Here is an 18012-nt window from a genome sequence, read left to right on the forward strand (position 1 = left end):
TTTTCAAGTGGATCGATGTGCGAATGATTTTGCCTTTACCGGGAATTTCTCAAAATACAAATTCATTTGACATTGACATCATTTTGTCAGTGTCAAACAAAAAAGAAAAATATATTGTTAGTGTAAACGAAAAACAACAAATTAAAATGATAAAATGGAGATATTGACACGAATAGTACCTGCAAATCTATTTAGATTAACTACATCTAGGCTAATATTAACAAATGTAGCACATTATACAAGGTGGGTATTAAATTATTCGCATAAATTATTATTTTTTACGCATATAACCTAACTTTTTCAAACGTTCAGGTTGGCAGAAGTTGGGAAGTTGGAGGCGCCAAAGACAACAGGAAAATATGATACGGGTCAGCTTATTTTGCATAAAGTGTTCGGGTACAGAGGCGTTATATTATTTCCTTGGTTAGCAAGAGTTTACGATAGAGATGCCACAAACAAGAAAGAAAGCGTAGAAAATTCTAATCCTTCAAAAACTGGTGATACTTTATCAAACGTTAGCAAGGAATTTAAGGGAAGAACACATACGTTTTACCAAGTTCTCATAGATACCAGGGATGCCCCTTACATAGTAAGTATTGATCAAATGTCAAAGAAATTAATATGGTTGTTGTCCTTATTACTATATGTGTCAATGCTAACAACTTTTATTTTTAATTCATAAAAGATTGGAGACCAAATACATAATGTAATTCTCACTTTTATTCACTTATTATGTAATTAATACAAATTTTTATACTTTTTAACCATGTCAGGGTAGACAGAACTAATACTTTACTAGTAAACTAGCCTGGTTTCTATTAGTCCATCTTATTATTTATCAATTATAAGCTAAACACAGATTATTGAGGTCTTATTGTTTAGTTAAATATTAATTATTGCCTTTATTTATAACATAATTTGAGTATCTTAGCTTTTCATAACTGACTTAGCTGATGTTAATATAAATTGACAATTGGGTTATATTTTATTTTAAAATGATACTAAATTCAAATGATTTACTGTTGACTGTGCAAACAAACATCGATATGAGACCAGAATGGAAGAAAAAGGTATCCAAATATATATTATTATTTAATTGTTGACTAAACATTAATATGGGTTATTAAAACTTTTGTGAGACATTATACTATATTATTTATAACACGGCTAAAACTTACGTGGGAACTTTCGGTGTAGGCACCGACCAGTTTCAAACCCGTAGGGGGTCCTTCTTCAGGGTGAGTGGATGCTGGCTTTATTCGCTGGTCTGGCTGGTCGGTGCCTACACCGAAAGTTCTCACGTGAGTTTTAGCCGTGTTATAAATAATATATTAATATGGGTGTTTGTGTTCATGCTTTATGTGAAAAGTTGTTAGCAATAATTCAGGCTTTTGTAAAGTTACATACTCATTTAATTTATAATTCTAATATTTCATATAGTAAGGTTTGGATGGATGGATGGTATTATGTATCTCCAAATAGATTTGAAAAAAAAAATTGGCACTGATTGTCTGCAAGAAGACAGACTCCTTACTATGTTTTATTTAATTCTGTGCATATGAGGTTGCGGACAAAAGCTAATTATGTATAAAGATAAGGCTTCTCGTATAAACTAGGGTCCACAAAGACAGTTATGTTACTGTTAGATTATGAATTTAGTCCATGTCACTAGCTATATAAAAAAAAATTACCCATCCTTAGAAATGTGTTAAATTTTTTATGGGACCACTTAATAGAGATTTTACCAGATGAATTAAAGCAATTAAGCTGAAAGTCATAAAAACATGACCTTAAATGTAAATTTATATATAAAAAATATATTTTGTTATTGCTTTTATCTTACTGCCAGCTGTTGGTTCACATTTATCAAATAAATGCATCAACAATGTCATTATTAAGATTATTGCAATTAATTGTTTTGTATATTACTATGATTGATGTAACAATTATTAACTAATTAGTAACATTTCATTATTCATTTATTTAATTAAAATTCCCATGTCATTAGTATAGAAATAACAGTAAATCAATAAAAACCATAAATGTGCGATAATATCCCAAAAGAATCATAAATTGTAACTTAAATTAAATATCAAATAGAGAATTTAATTCAGGCTTACATAAGTTAATTCTACATTTTTAACTATCTCATAAGTTCCATTACCTAGGATTTTGGTTATCATATCATCTAGTAAGTAAAAAACATAGAATCTCCACGACGATTCTCATAATCTTCACAGCGGGCCCAGACGGAGGCGGTGACCTTCCTCGGCAACCAGGAGTCGAGCCGTAGCCTATACGCGATCCCTGGGCTGGATTACGTCGCGCATGATGACATCATACCTTACACCTCGCTAGAGCGCGTGCCCCTACAGCACGAGCTCTTTGATAAGTTCCTCATGCATAATCCCGACAAAGGCGAGTATCCTAGATAAAGCAAAAAGTGGGATTGTATCCCAATGAAGTAAAATACACGATCCCAATAAAGGCAAATATACGTGAATGGTGAAATATACAATCCCAATAGTTGTTGACTTCTATTCATTTTTATCGTGTGCTTTTCCAGACCCACCGTTCATAGCGCAAGAGACTCTCCGCGCTTGGCAGAAGAAGAACCACCCGTGGCTGGAGCTGAGCGACGTGCATCGCGAGACCACTGAAGGCGTGCGAGTTACCGTCATACCTTTCTACATGGGCAGCAGGGAGTCGCAGAACTCTGCTGTTTACTGGGTACGTTGGTGCTCTGATTATTCTATTGTTATTTATAGGCTTAAAAGGTGATTGTGTAGAATTCAAGATATGGTATTTTCTATACTATGATATATTATTATAAAGATGAAAACTTTGTTTGATTGTTATGAATAGGCTCAAAAACTACTGGGCCGATTTATTAATCTTCCACTGTTAGAATGGTAATTTATCTGTGATTTTTATTTCTTTATTGTTTTTTTTACATTTCACGCGGACGGCGTAGTTGACAAAAGCTAGTCTCTTATAAAGCCTAAAAATTCCAGAAGAAATACGATATTTAATGTATAGTAAATAACAAGTATTATAGCAAGAAAGTTGGGGTGATTAGGCCATAGCCAAATACGCTGGCCAAGTGCGGGTTGGTTACCCCAACTTGGGGTTGACTCAGAGCCCCTTAGTAGGATCACATAGTGAGCTGGTGATGATAGCAAGAAAGAAGTATAGAATATGTTACATTTAGTGGCGGTACTGCATCCGCCTGGAGAACCTGGGTGCGCAGGCCGTGCAGCTGCGCGAGCGGCACTGGCGCATCTTCTCGCTGTCGGGGACGCTGGAGACGGTGCGGGGGCGCGGCGTGGTCGGCCAGGAGCCGGTGCTGGCGCGTCACGCGCCCGCCTTCCAGTACAGCAGCCACGTCAGTCTGCAGGCGCCCAGCGGACATATGTGGTGAGTTACTACGGCTACAGAAGTTGCTTGCTAACCGATTGTTGATCTGGAGGGGGGGGGGCAGCTAATACCCAAGCATTTATTCCAAAGATCAACATATAGTCAAATTTTTAAAAGAAAAACTTACTTTTTTAGATACCTATCTGTATGCATTCATAGTAATTGAAGACATTTTACTATATCCTAGCTATCTTTTTAGAATAAAAAAATGAGTAGCTATGTGTTCTTCCAGACTGTTCCTTCATATTTGATAAATTTCACCGAGATTCGTTCAGCAGTTTAAGTTACAAACTCTAATATACATCCATCCAAATAATTTTAGATTTATTTTACATTTAGCAAGTCCCTAGGGGGGGTAACTAACCCTTTGGGGACGCCCGAATCCACTTTTGCCTTAATACACTCGTTAATTCCAATAGAGGCATTTCATGGCAGTCATTTGAACTCATTTTTCAATATAAATACATATTAAATCGGTATTTCCGTTTAAAAGGGGCACGTTTAGAATGGAGCGTGAGGATGGATACACCTTCGACTGCCGCATACCGCCCTTCTCTTTGGAGAGCAAGCCGGACGAAGGCTCGCCAATGTCGCCCACGCCCAGCGCATGACCACAAACAATAAACAAATTCTACCATGGACCTGTCAACGTATTATTTCTATAAACAACGTAAAAAATTCATCAAAGAATATTTTTTTAAATGTTCCTATTTCGTTTAGTAGCGGAAATTGAACCGTAAGAACACAGCTTCTAGGTTGAAAAATCAACCAGCGCTAAATGAAATGTACCCTATATTTGTTGTCAATTTATCATTTATTTTATTTGAAATAAAAATAATATTAGATAATTGTTTGCAAACACAAGCGATTTATTAAACTGAAATCACAAAGAGAAAACATTTTTAAAAATGTCGTCCATTACAGTACATATAGTTCTGTCTATTTTGAATTGTTTTTTTCTTTTAAAGAGAGGTTTTAATTTATTGTTTTTAGTTATAAAAACATCGGCCATCATTCAGATCGTCAATTGCATCCATTTTGTTCGAAATGGTATAGTGTAGTTGTTTTTTAAATTAATTTAATAGATCTGTAATAAATTACAGTATTAAAATGTGTTTTGTTGTTTTAATTACCTTCCTTTTTCATTAAAAGAATAAGCTCCACTCGTACGGGCGTTTTTTTTAACGCGCGTTTTAAAACCGCTCGTGTGAATGAAGCCTAAAGTATGTATTCTACAAAATTATTAATATCTGGGGGTAAGTAAATGAAACAATAGCAAGTATTTAATCAGTTTTAATGATTTTTGTTAAGTTTCATCGCGCAAGTCGCTACTACTAAGTTAAAATAAGTTAACAATATTTCACGAACATGATTCCAGTCTACTCCATTATGATTTAATTTAATTAATTCTAATATACATATCTTTACATCCCTAATACCTTTTGGTTAAAACATAACTTATATTACATAATTAAGTGCATTTATTTTTGTACGATTTTATCATATGCCCATATATTAAACATTACTCTTTATATATAATAATAATATTTAAGCTTTTTAAATCAATTGCATTTAAATAAAATGCAAAATAATCTATGCCGTGCCATGCCTCTATGCTGATAAAACTCAAGACAAACATATAATTTCTACGTGAGGCATCCCTTATTCCCGATAGAAGCGAGGAAAATGATTTTTTCAATAAATTATAAAAGGCATAAAATGAACACTTAACTACTCAAGGCACTTAATTCTTAATCACTCTCTTTGGTAAGTACTCAGCAATACAGTTTAATTTTTTTTTAACACTTACAACCAACAATATAATACAATTAAGCAAATATTTCAATGAATGGGTTTTTAGGTAGTTTTAATATTTATTCTATATACCTAAATGATTATAACCTTAATACCAGTATTAGGGTAGGTAGGCGGTAGGGCGACCGCCCAGGGCGCGATAACACGACCGCCCAGGGCGTCAAAGGTCTGTGTATATCCCGTAGCCCTCTTAAACCCCGCACCCCTCCAAGAGGGCATCACTAGTCTGCGTATATCTTGTACCTTTTAAATCCCCCTTCCCCTAGGCATGGTAAAAAGGGGGCAACATAGAAATCTAAAGCCCAGGGCATTGGTAACCCTTAACCTACACCTTACTATCTTTAATGATACAGAATCTATTATATGTGGGCAAATTTATTCCATAATCGAAAGCAATAATAAAAAAAAGGTTTCTTATCTACATTTTAGATTATATAAATATTTATAAGTTTAAGTTAGTATTCGATGAATTCATCGTGCAAGTTGTATGATGAGTGCTGCACACATCTCAAAAAACTCCATAGTGTGGTGACCTTGGGGCGCTGAGGGTATGGTGATAGGGGTAGGGGGTGTGGAAGCCACCGAAGTGGAGGCTGAATCCTCATCGTACTCCTCCTTCTCACTTGACAGTGACTTGAAATCGAGTAAGTACGATTTATAATCAACCTGATACAGTTGGAGTGACATTTTGACGAATTTATCCGTCTTTTTGTTTAATGTACGCACCCTGGAAGGAAATACATACATTGAAGCCTGCAAAGTTTATTTAAACATCTGGAAATTCTCGGATTTTTAAGTGAATAAACATATGATAATGTACAAGGTTTATATCTCCTTGAAATTTAAGTTTATGGTCGCTATAATTGATGTCTGCTTAGCCTATGTTTTAACTAATTACTGTACTTACCTGACATGATATGGGTTGATGACTTTCCACTCATAGTCTAACGCCTTCATAGCTCTGAACACTTCTAACATTATATCATTTGGTTTACTCTGGGACCTTATTCCGAGATGCCACTTCGCTCTGTAAAATAAATAACGGATTTAAAACAACATCCACTCTCAAAGTCTTTAATTAAACACTAAGGGCTAAATAAAAGGAACCCAAGTTTGTTTCAGTTAAAATCAGAAGTTTCATTGTTGTATTTTGATCGCAAATATAAAATCCTTCGCCCTATTGCTGAAAATAAAATGGATACTTTTGAGCTAGTTTTGACTAATTAGTTTTAACATTTTCAAGATTCAAGTGCTCTTGGGCAAAGATGTTTACATTCATGGTTAGGCTCTAAAATCATACTAATATAAATGCGAAAGTTGAGATGGATGAATGGATGGATGTTTGAGAGTTTGTAGCCTAAACGGCTGAAAGGATTTCGATGAAATTTGACGTAGAGGATAGTCTGGAAGAACACATACACTACTGGCTTTTGTTTTTTTTTAATATCACGCGGACAGTGTCGCGGGTGAAAGCAAGTTAAGTCATAAAATGTCTAGGTATACCTTTTAACTGGTGTGCCTCTCTGCTTGTCCTGTGCGGGTAGCGCACTGGGGGACTCCTTGCTGCGCAGCGGAGCTATACGTTCAGGGTGTGGCCTTGTTGGCTCTGTAGTATTCGGTGGAGAATGACCTGTGAATTTTCAACATTAGATTAAATGTCTATAAACCAAATTAATTTTAACACAAACACTAAAGTCATCATCTCCCCTGCCTTATCCTACTCCCGTAGGGTCGGCGCACCGGGTTTTCGTCCTCCAAAGCACTCTATCATCCATCATCTCAGTCATCACTCCCTTCTTGATCATGTCACCTTTCACGCAATCCATCCATCTCTTTCTAGGTCTACCTCTACCGATGTACCCCTCCACATTCATAACTAACATCCTTCTTGTCACATGCGATTCATCCCTTCTCATAACATGCCCATACCACTCTCACCTTTTACTCCTTATTTTCTCAACCACTGGGGCTACTCTCAAACTTCCTCACAAACACTGAAGTAAATAAATAATATTTTTTACATCAATTGAGCACTCATTTTGACAAGCTTCACTATTTTTTCTGTTTGTTACTCACCAGCAATATAAAAGTCTTTTATCTCGGCTTTAGCAGCTTCATCAGCGATTCTCTTGTTATCAATAATGAGATGGTAGGCGATCGCAAGCTGGTCGTGCTGGTTGCCACTCAACAATGCGGTGTGCACCTCCTGGTCTTTTACACCAAACTTCTCACACACCTCGGCTATTGCTTCTACATCTACAAACCCACTCTCCTAAGGAACAGATACATTTTTGATAAATTCACTAAACTAATACTAAATATCCTGTTACTTGGCCAGGGTTTGGCGAACCAATGGAAAGCAACGCAACATTTTGGGCATGTCACTGATCACTAAATTCAGTGATCAGTGTCAGTGCACTAAATTCATTATGCTGTCATGGTTCACCGCTCATGGCCTGAGCAAATTATAAATTCAGTAAATTTATAGATAATAAACGCCAGCACTTCTATTAAAGTTCGAATTACGTGTAACTAACATTTGCAAAAAAATAAAAGTAAAGAAAGGCAGGTAAAATGACAGATAATAATATCCTCCTATTATTCTAATATTTACCTGGTTTTCCTCTTGCTGCAAAACAAAATTTATGCTTTTATCTATGAATGAAATTTATCATAAGTATTAATAGTAATTATTTACCTGTTCCACAGGTGATGGAAACAGATAATCGGGTAATTCCTTCTGGAACCAGTCGTATTTCTTAACATCCTCTATACTTGCTCTCTTCATTGGGTCTACTTGTAGCATCATGCATAACAGACTCACTACACATTTGTTTAAATATTCTGGTATGGGGAATATTCCTGATTTGATTTTCCTGAACAATGTAGGTACATGTTCGTCATCAAATGGTAGTGTGCCACATAATAGTGCGTAGAGAATAACACCACAAGACCATACATCTACTTCAGGGCCTGCATATAATTTTCCTGAGATAACCTGAAAATGTATTGAGGAACTTTTATAAATTCGAAAGTTTGTATGGATGAATGTTACCATGTAACTTCAGAATAGTTGAATTGATCTGGATGAACTTTTGAATGGAAGTATGTTGTATTCTACTTGCTAAAGTTTTCAATTCTTTATGGACAAAGTTGTGAGTGAAAACTAGTAATTTTGATTAAACAATTATATATCTCTAAAGACTATTTTTCTATTTTTTTTTAAATTGGAGTGGTTTTTAAAATACTGTAATTCATGAAATAAATAGTTTTATAAGGGGCTTTAATTGTTTTAACTATGTTTTTAAAAAAATATTAACCCTTTCAATTGTTACTGATAGCTGACTAAGAATTTATAGTTCTTGTATATAAGTACAGAAGTTACCTCTGGTGCAGCATAGTTTGGTGAACCACAAGATGTACGCAAGAATTCACCATCCAACATCATATTAGATAGACCAAAGTCTGCTATCTTCACATGCATATTGTGATCCAATAAGAGATTCTCTGGCTTCAGATCTCTGTGTACGATCATATGACGGTGGCAGTAATCAACACCAGATATGATCTGCTGGAAGAATCTTCTAGCTTCATGCTCTTGTAGTTTCCCTCGTTTAACAATATAGTCAAAGAGCTCACCACCAGAAACATATTCCATTATCATAAAGATGTCTGTTGGTGTAGATATTACCTGTAAATTATCAATTTTGTTGGAGTTGGAAGATAAAAGATTCAAATCAAGTGTGTAGAGGAATTACCTGATATAATTTGATGATGTGGGGATGACGAAACAGTTTCAAGTTTTGAATTTCACGCCTTATTTTGCCAACAACATCGAGAGATTTTATTTTCTGTCTGTTCAAAATTTTCACAGCGACTTTGTGTTTGGTAAGTTGATGTTCACCTATTTTTACTTTACCGAATGTCCCTACTCCAAGGGTGGCGCCTAAAGTATAGTGGCCTATCTTCACGATAGGCTGATTTCCACTAGCTACAACTGGCTTCTCAGACATGTTTACGTATTGTAAAAGTCCAGAAGAAACTTTTCTATCTCAATCAGTTTGGATAGAAAATGTCTATTTCTATCCACTATATATATAATAGGAAAAAATATATCATAGGAATATATAAATCGCAATAACACAATAACAAGAACTATTTAAATAAATTAAACTAGGTCCATTAAAAGATAATTAACTTTATTTAATGAGTATTTTCGCATGTTCTTCAGATGATATATTTGTCATTTGTCAAACAAGTTGTCATAATTAAAAAAAAACATTCTCAAAGACCAAGCATTACAGACTATATTCAAATTATCTCTGGTTAATTCAAAAGTAGCTTGATGTTGACACCTTTTCATTAATTTTTAACCTATGGAGAACAATCCCCCTTCACCCCGTTTCACTGTGCCCCACCCCGCTTGCTGTGCCTTTTCTGACGGTCCATCGTATAATGAGAAAAATAGTAATATTTATGAAATCATATTTGTATACAAGATACAAGTGAATAGAAAACGTTCAAACATGGATAAATGTGCAATTTGTCTTAAGCCCGCAGTTGTAAGTAGATGGAAACCCTCTGTAATACCATTGTATCGCGTAGAACTCCTTCAATATTTTTTGTTTTCTTTACCAGTTTGTTATAAAAATAACACTATTATATTTGGAGAAGATCTTTCTTTAGAAATACTTGTGTAGTTTTATTTTTTAAAAGTGCCTTGTAATGCATGGAGCTCGAAGCAATAATAATAAAAAAAACTTGCGTTCGAAACCTGCCCGCCTTATTTTTTTTTCTTTAGTCTCGCGGTTTGTTTTTTTATGTCTGGCACCGCGCTTTGTAAAAACATCTTTTTCATCGTTCATAGTTAGCTAATATTATTCAGGAAAACCTTTGTTTTGTAAAATACACTTTATAAAAATATGACATAGCTAATATTTTTTGCAGATGTGCAATTTTTTTAAGTTGTCCTAGTTCTGTTTTTTATAAGAGCCTTACATAAAAAGTCAAAATGTATAAAAGTAGTTTGTATAAGTTTGTCTTTAAAACATGTTATTTTACTAATTTCAGCAACTGTTCGAAACTGGAAAAGACGGTGTTTACGCGTGTTTTAAATGCCAGCCTCTTGTACCAGAGGTGACTATCGGTGACCATCCATCTGAAGCCACGGAGCCTAAGTCTTCCAAAACCATAGAGGTATTTAAACTGTAAAATAAGTATGATACAGATTAAAACAGAGAACAACTGATTGTAGTTATAAGAATAGTTATAAAAATACATTTAGTTCAATTAAATTTTTTTTTTCCGTATACTGTAGTAAAAGGGGTTTCAGAAAAAATCACAAAATCATTATAGGGGAAAGGAAAATAAATTATTGCATGTATTTAATTTTGGACTATTAATAAATTAATAATCTTTTGATGATTTCTATATTAAGGTAATAAATAGTGTAGTAATGATTTTAGTTATAAGGGAGAGTGGTAGTCTAATACCTCAGCACATGTCCCTTGAGGGGGTACCTAAAATATACTAATATTAGTTTAGATGGATGTTTGATAGAGTTTGTAGCCTAAATGACTGAATAGATGTAGAGGATATTCTGAAAGAACAAATAGGCTACTTACTTTTGTTCTTTGTTTTTGTTGGACGGTTACATTTCTCTGTCCGGGGCTCTGGAGGTGTGGGGCTATTGAAACACTTTTTTCATCTAGTTAATCATTGTATTTATAATATCAAAACCACATTTTATACAAAGTCTATTCTATAAGTCCTACTATGTTTCTTGGTATGTGTTGAGATGTGAAGTGATGTATCAAACATCAAATATACAATTCTTTATAATTTAAAATATACTATTCTAATATTAAAATCTCTGTGTGTACAGTGTTGCCTGCCAGTATACAAACATATAAAAACTCCAACAGTTTTAATTCCATGCGGACAGACTTGCGGATGAAAGCTTAATAAAGTACAAGAGTACTAGAGCCATTAAAAACTTTTTATCCATCAGACATTTCAATGTTCTGTTTAAATAAGTAATAAATGTTTTAGGTGAGCATAGAGTCAGGATTATATTGTGATATATGCGACAAGTCTTTTCAGAAGAACACCCAGCTATTGAGTCACATGCGCAACCATCGTGCGGAGAGGCGTTTTGTTTGTACATATTGTAATAAAGGTAAGATATTTAGTTATTATATTAAAAATTAGTGAATTTAAACATTAAAATGTCTATGGGCAGCGGACACTTCGTCATTTTGTGGGACTCAGGTTGCCATTTGCTTGTTTAGCACCATATGATATAAAAAAATATATCATTTTTATAATTTAGTAATGGTAATAGTCTTAAATAATGTTTGAAATAAGAATGTGTTAATGAATGTCCTCACAAAACGCTAAAAATACCAAAAAATATCTCTTTTACTGACTCTATTTTTTTCTTATCTTATTAGAAACACATTTATAAATGTACATAGTAATGTAATACAAGTTAAAAATATCTTTTTAACTTTCAATAATTCTCAATATTCCATATATTTTCAGCATTTTCCCAATCAAATAACTTGAGAGCTCATGTTCGTATACACACAAATGAACGACCGTACAAGTGCTCAGAATGTGGCAAAGCATTTACGCAGGTCTGTATAACTACAGTATTAAATTCAATTATTTCTGCTCGATTTTTTATTATTTTTTTAATCTTCTAAACTTCCCATAAGAGATATTTTTATGATCTAATTTTTAACTATGTTTCTAAAATTTAACATCTAAATATAATATTGTATTGTATTTTTGTTTGTAACAACTAAAAAAACTACTGGACCAAATTAAAAAATCTTCCACTATTAAAAAGTTAAATTATCACTGAATTAAATAGGATTTATTTGTTATTAGATTTTGTTTATTCTTTACAGACGAAGTCGCGTGCTAAAACTAGTACTGCTTATTTACATGATAATTCCTTTATGAATATAAATGAGTATTTCTGTTATTCGTGAAAATTATTTTTTTTTTATTAAGGCAGTATCAGAGTTTTTTTTTAAATAATGTTAACATTTCAGTCGACGAATCTGAACAACCACGTACGTTTGCACACGGGCGAGAGACCCTACGTGTGTCCTGAAGTCGGCTGCGGTAAAGCCTACGCCCAGGTAACTATGGAAAACCCTTGAAATACATTAAAAATAAACTCTATATCATATTTATTCTATCTTGCTTATTCGTTAATCATACTTCATACTAATATTATAAATGCGAAAGTTTAGATGGATAGATGGATGGATGTTTGTTAGAGTTTGTAGCATAAACGGCTAAACGGATTTCGATGAAATTTGCCATAGTCGTAGAGGATAGTCTGGAAGAACACATAGGTTGCTCACTTTTGTTTTTTTTAATTCCACGCGGACGGAGTCGCGGGCGAAAGCTAGTAATATACAGGTAGTGCCCGCTTTAACATCTTTGCACGAATGGGCCGGCTCGCTTCACGCAATACCACGACCACACAAAACAGGCGTGAAGTGGAAGCAATTCCGCGTACAGTTTGATGAGTGTGATACCGGAGGCCTAATTTTAGTCTCTTTCCTTTTCCACCTTTTTCTTATGTGAAAAGGATGTGAAGGAAAACTGGATATGATAGCGGAGAAGATGTACAGAATGGACAAACTTTCTGTTTGTGTGCGTCTCCTCTTCCATAGATTAAGGGTAGGCAACACATCTGCAATTGCAGATGTCTGGGCAGCGGTTGCTTTCCATTTCGGTGAATTCAGGTGGCCGCTTGCTCGTTTGCCACCTTATATTATGTAACAAATAATAACATGAAGTTTGGATAGCAGTATTCTAAGTTAATATTGACTTGGCAGGTGACGAACTTGAACCAGCACTTGAAGCGGCACCTGTCGGGCGGCGCGCGCGCCTACGACTGCCCCGAGTGCGGGGACAGCTTCCAGCAGCGCAGCCACATGTTTATGCATAGGTATAGTTGCTTATTACTTTTTTATTTTTTTAAATATAGGGTGGCAAACAAGCGGCCACCTGTAATTGCAGATGCGTTGCCTACCCTTAATTGACGGAGGAGACGCACATAAAGAGGACATTTCCCCTTCCTATGCGTCTCCACCGTCGAATCCACTTTTCCTTCCCATCCTTAAGAAAAAGATGGAAAGGGAAAGGACCTAAAATTAGGTCTCCGGTACCACACTCGTCAGACTGTACGCGGAATTGCTTTCACGAATTGCTTTTAAACGATTGCTTTAAAAAGAAGACGAAATTTTACAAAAGATAGCGTAGTCTGGAAGAACACATAGGCTACTTTCTTTTATCATTCCATACGGACGGAGTCGCGGGCAAAAGTGTACGTGTTACATAATTTATGTATGCTGGTAACAAAGGCGGATCCAGCTTTGGCGTCAGGAGGGCTCACATAGTCGTGGTCAAGTCAAGAGCTTGACAAAATATGTAAATATATTTTGTCAAGCTCTTGGCCAACCAGCTCAGGGGGGGGGGGTCATTACCACATGATCCCCCCTGGATCCGCCGTTGCCTGGTAATATATTTACCGTAAATTCCTACGCAGACGATCTGTACACGACGTATCAAGTGAAGTGAGTAAGAAGAAGAGTACGTCTCGTTTGACTTGCGACGTGTGTGGCGACACGCAGCCCAGCAGCGCCGCGCTGCGGCAACACCTCGCGCTGCATCTCCGCGACAACGACCACAACGACCATAACGACCATAATGACCACAATGATGACAGCGACAACAGTAAGTATAACTCATGCGTGTTAGAGATGGATGCGAAACAAACATATATGTTTAAGTGAGATAGAGCTATGCAACTCTCAGTGTGATAGAGATGGATGGAAAATAAAAAATAAATGCGGATGTATGAACTGGAACGTGAGACAGAGTAATGTAGACGAAACGACGAATAAATGTGAAAGACGAATATTTGAATTAGATACATAAAACAAGGCTTTGTAAGAAAGAGACGGTTGCATAATAAAAAAACTTTAAATACGAATGCTTGCATTAGATACGTCAGAGCTATTTAAACACCAGTGCGAAAGAGATAGTTGCAAAACAAAGATATGCTACGGTTACTATGACTTGTAACTCTGAGACTGCGGAAGAATCGCAAAGTATATGTCGTAGTACATTTTTTTTGACACTAATGTCAATAAGTGTAAAAAAAAGGATCAGCGATACACTCCACACCTTTTTGATCTAATTACGATTTTAAAAAAATGTCAATAAGTGTCAACAAGTGTCAATAACTGTCAAAGATGTGTCAGCAAGTGTCAGTAAGTGTCGTGTTGCGCAGAGCGGGTGTACGCGTGCGTGTTCTCGTCGTGCGGGGAGCGGTTCTCGTCGCCGAGCCAGCACACGGAGCACCTGCTGCGGGCGCACCAGTTGCGCGTCATGGCCGCGCGGACACCGAATCCGCCACGCCGCGGCAGACCGCCCAAAGTCAGCATTACACTGTTACAAATTAAATAACTTCCTACCGTCCCCTCGGCGCAAAAAGTGGGACGGATGATACTTTATTATCATCTGTCCCCATGTGGGGACGGAGAGGGGCGACGGTTGGGAATAATACAAACCCCTGAGCCACCGACTCTCTATTACTAATTTCTCATAGAGGTAGCGCACACCTTTGAATAAAATATCGCACAACTGTTATGCGATTTTCAATTGTCGATTGCTTCGCAGCCAATTCAACTGTTTATTTGCACAACTAAAAATCGAATAGTGTGCGCACCTCCATATAAGGTCATAGGAATCATAGCGCGACTAAACAATTGTGCGATTGCTTAGTCAGAGATGTGCGCGCGCAGACACAAGATGGCGAAAACAAATATACACAAAATATCACATGTAGCCTGCCTATTTATCAAGATCGGTGATTTACACTGATACCAACTTAAAACATTAACTATAGACAATTTGCAATTTTTTAATTGTTTTCGCGCACAGTATTCAAACGCATCAAAGACCGCGATTTGACAGAAATCTTTATCAAAGATTATAAATACCAAAGACTAATAATAATGCGTTTATTTTTTATTTCAAATTCCAGGTTTCCAGAGATATTTTTGATCCGGAAGAGAATTCCATGTATGATGAGGTATGTACTATTAGCTATAATTTTATGCGAGTTTGAGAAAATGTCATTTCAATATAATATGAAGAAATTTAAATTTTATTGATTTCTTTAATGTTTCAGGTAAAAATAACCAAACAGGAAACACAATATTCCCCTAAATTAAAAGTACAGAGTCTGTTCCAATGAGAAAAAGACATCGGTTTCTTTCTAAAGTTATATCATAGAGTGCACGTCTGTAGTAAGCGAGTGAGCGAGATAGATATACGCGAGTGCGTGAGAGACAGAGAGGGAACATGTACACCAGGGGTGTATTCATGTTTTATTTAAAAAAAAATTGCTTTCATTTTTACGCTGCATTTAAAGTTTTAAAAGAGATATAGATGGAATATAAAAGTATTAGATATGTATTAAGTGATAATTTTAAGTGCAATTTCTTAATAAGATAGTATATAAAATAGTTTCGTCTATAATATAGATATAATAATATGAAAATAATGGTTTTTGTGATCGCACAATTTGCTTGTAATTTCGTGCGTGAAATTTGAGGCCTATTACGTCACTGGATCGTACAAAAATGAGTTATATACTCGGGTATAAAGTACAGTTATTATAAAAAAACGTGGAAAGTATGTGGAACCGTTACTATTATTTTGAATATGTAGTATTCCAGTGTTTTCTTTTTCAAAATGACATTTTTTATTAGTTGTGCGATTTTTTATTTATTTGGCGTAATGAATGTCATCGCGTCATGTTTTGAAAGTAAAAAAGTGTTTTAAATCATTTTTATTTTGATAAACGATTTATTTATTACATGTTTATTAACATTAAAATTACACAATTGTTAAATATATTAAACAAAAAAAAATCTGCTAAAGACAATTTGAATAAGACGGCGTGATGATGTTCATAATAGTACAATTAAAACCAGGTAATTTCGAAGGGATTAGAAATCATCAAAAAAGTCTATAAAGTATATAAAGTTCCGATTTTATATAATTATTTTTTTTTATTATTTACTTTTTTTTTCAAATTCCCTATGAATTGATTCTCTATGTATCAAACTGTACAAGATAATATAAAAACTACTATATTTTGTACATACATTAAAATACTAAAGTCCCACTTTCCCCCACTGTCCCCACTGTCCCACCAAATTGTAAATTCTCTAATAACAATCTAATATGTGGAATATGTGATGGAAATATCGGATTTTGTTCCCTTATTTGACAGTGACATTTTTAAGCTATCTGAGCCTCTATCAGCCAGTGGTGGGACAGGCCCTAAATATGAGGTTTTTAATTTATATGATGAAATATCTAAAACATCACTCATAAAAAACTGAATTATAATAGATATCATAGTTGTATGTTATTTGGAACTATGTGTTCAAAATGTATTTCTGTCTCTTTAAAATATAATAAAAGGGATAATATGTTTTGATACAAGTTTCGACAGTGGGAACTAAGTGAACACATAACAACTTTGAGATTTAAAATGTTTAAAAAACACTATATAATTCGATTATGTCATATTTTATATATCGACAAAATTTATTATTTTAATAAAAAACTTGTGATAGTGGATTTAAATATTTAGTTTCAAATCAAATTCAATAGAATTGAGAAATTATAACAAATCTGTCTAAATAATTTTACCTTTATAAGGCTGTGATCAGTGATCACAGACTAAATAAAAATAGACACGTTTGTATAGAGCCAAAATAAATCCATAGACAATAACATTTTTTACCAGTGATATGTGCATATAAAATTTTTCAATTCCAATTGAATTAGTTTATATTACTTTGTAAACATATAACGAAATGTTATTTTTTCATACAAAATAATATATAGAAAGCAATAGTTTATGTTCCGTCCCACAGCGTTTATAATACAAATATGATATATATTTAAATATATAAAAATATCTGAAAGTTGTTATGTGTACAAATTGGAAAGTATTAAAAATGTATAATAGTATGTAAGTGAGATACGTATATGTATAGATTATACCCTTTTTTCTTCAGGCGTGAAGATATTATGTTTTTTAAACTTGATGTTTAAACAAATTTGCATTGAAATATACAGTTAGTAATATGACGAGGAAATGAAATAAATTGAAAGAAAAGGAAATCACATTGGTCCTTTTTTAACATTATTTACGTAAAAAGGAACTTAAAAAAATTACATACTGCTATCTCTTTTGCTCTAACGAAATGTTGTCTCATTCCTTCGATAAGTAAATATCGCTCTTTTTTATTCGTTATGGTGCTTTTAAAAAGTTTTTTATATTTAATTTCATACAATTGTCTGTTGGTTATTAGAAAAAAAATCTTAAAAAGGTACATTTGATAAAAGTAAGATGATTTCGACAAACGCGCGGGAGTTCCCGCGGCCATATTGAAATGTGAAAATTATTATTATGATGTCAGCCAATCAGCTGGCTGTATTTTATTGGCGACATCAAATACGTCATATTTTTATAACCTCCAAATTAATACATACAAATTCGACTTGGATTCACACACTTTTTTGTTGCTGAATTTATGAAGTCATATTGACGACTATAGTCGAATTCAATAGAAATGAAAAATAATATTCTTTTAAATCAGCTTAATTAAAAATATACCTAAATAATTCCATAGACCATAATAACTGTCAAATGTCTAAATATAATTT

At 34.4% G+C, this 18012-nt stretch overlaps 3 protein-coding genes across 4 annotated transcripts; 2 read left to right on the plus strand and 1 right to left on the minus strand.

The window, feature by feature from the left end:
* Positions 1-76: 76 nt before the first annotated feature.
* Positions 77-4033, plus strand: LOC106106302 (polymerase delta-interacting protein 2). The gene is made up of 6 exons (XM_013286872.1): positions 77-243; positions 313-589; positions 2241-2418; positions 2567-2730; positions 3212-3417; positions 3911-4033. The coding sequence occupies exons 1-6, from the start codon at positions 155-157 to the stop codon at positions 4026-4028; spliced, it is 1032 nt and encodes a 343-aa protein (XP_013142326.1). The 5' UTR covers positions 77-154; the 3' UTR covers positions 4029-4033.
* A 661-nt stretch (positions 4034-4694) lies between these two features.
* On the minus strand, positions 4695-9468 carry LOC106109680 (5'-AMP-activated protein kinase catalytic subunit alpha-2). Its single transcript, XM_013291269.1, has 7 exons — positions 8991-9468; positions 8618-8923; positions 7931-8230; positions 7309-7504; positions 6736-6862; positions 6140-6259; positions 4695-5959 (listed from the first exon to the last, which is right to left on the minus strand). Exons 1-7 carry the CDS (start codon positions 9243-9245, stop codon positions 5704-5706), a joined length of 1560 nt encoding a protein of 519 aa, XP_013146723.1. The 5' UTR covers positions 9246-9468; the 3' UTR covers positions 4695-5703.
* Positions 9469-9635: 167 nt separating this feature from the next.
* On the plus strand, positions 9636-16056 carry LOC106107921 (zinc finger protein 721-like). 2 transcript variants are annotated; one of them, XM_013288961.1, is made up of 10 exons: positions 9636-9794; positions 10303-10428; positions 11335-11410; positions 11776-11870; positions 12294-12383; positions 13092-13204; positions 13805-13992; positions 14552-14697; positions 15308-15355; positions 15455-16056. In XM_013288961.1, exons 1-10 carry the CDS (start codon positions 9759-9761, stop codon positions 15518-15520), a joined length of 984 nt encoding a protein of 327 aa, XP_013144415.1. In that variant the 5' UTR covers positions 9636-9758; the 3' UTR covers positions 15521-16056. The 2 variants fall into 2 exon arrangements, with proteins under 2 accessions (XP_013144415.1, XP_013144407.1); XM_013288953.1 differs by having other exon boundaries at positions 11284-11410; positions 15455-16055.
* The last annotated feature ends 1956 nt before the right edge of the window (positions 16057-18012 follow it).

The sequence above is a fragment of the Papilio polytes genome, unplaced genomic scaffold (assembly GCF_000836215.1).
Source record: "Papilio polytes unplaced genomic scaffold, Ppol_1.0 DF824269.1, whole genome shotgun sequence".
Classification (NCBI taxonomy): domain Eukaryota; kingdom Metazoa; phylum Arthropoda; class Insecta; order Lepidoptera; family Papilionidae; genus Papilio; species Papilio polytes.

Coding starts and splice junctions, on each gene's coding strand:
- LOC106106302 (XM_013286872.1), top strand. CDS start 155: ATGGAGATATTGACACGAATAGTACCTGCAAATCTATTTAGATTAACT. Junction 590..2,240: donor CCAGGGATGCCCCTTACATA/GTAAGTATTGAT, acceptor TAATCTTCACAG/CGGGCCCAGACGGAGGCGGT. Junction 3,418..3,910: donor GCGCCCAGCGGACATATGTG/GTGAGTTACTAC, acceptor TCCGTTTAAAAG/GGGCACGTTTAGAATGGAGC.
- LOC106109680 (XM_013291269.1), bottom strand. CDS start 9,245: ATGTCTGAGAAGCCAGTTGTAGCTAGTGGAAATCAGCCTATCGTGAAG. Junction 8,231..8,617: donor CAAACTATGCTGCACCAGAG/GTAACTTCTGTA, acceptor ATACATTTTCAG/GTTATCTCAGGAAAATTATA. Junction 6,260..6,735: donor AGAGGCACACCAGTTAAAAG/GTATACCTAGAC, acceptor TTTATTTTACAG/AGCGAAGTGGCATCTCGGAA.
- LOC106107921 (XM_013288953.1), top strand. CDS start 9,759: ATGGATAAATGTGCAATTTGTCTTAAGCCCGCAGTT. Junction 9,795..10,302: donor TTTGTCTTAAGCCCGCAGTT/GTAAGTAGATGG, acceptor TACTAATTTCAG/CAACTGTTCGAAACTGGAAA. Junction 11,871..12,293: donor GTGGCAAAGCATTTACGCAG/GTCTGTATAACT, acceptor TTAACATTTCAG/TCGACGAATCTGAACAACCA.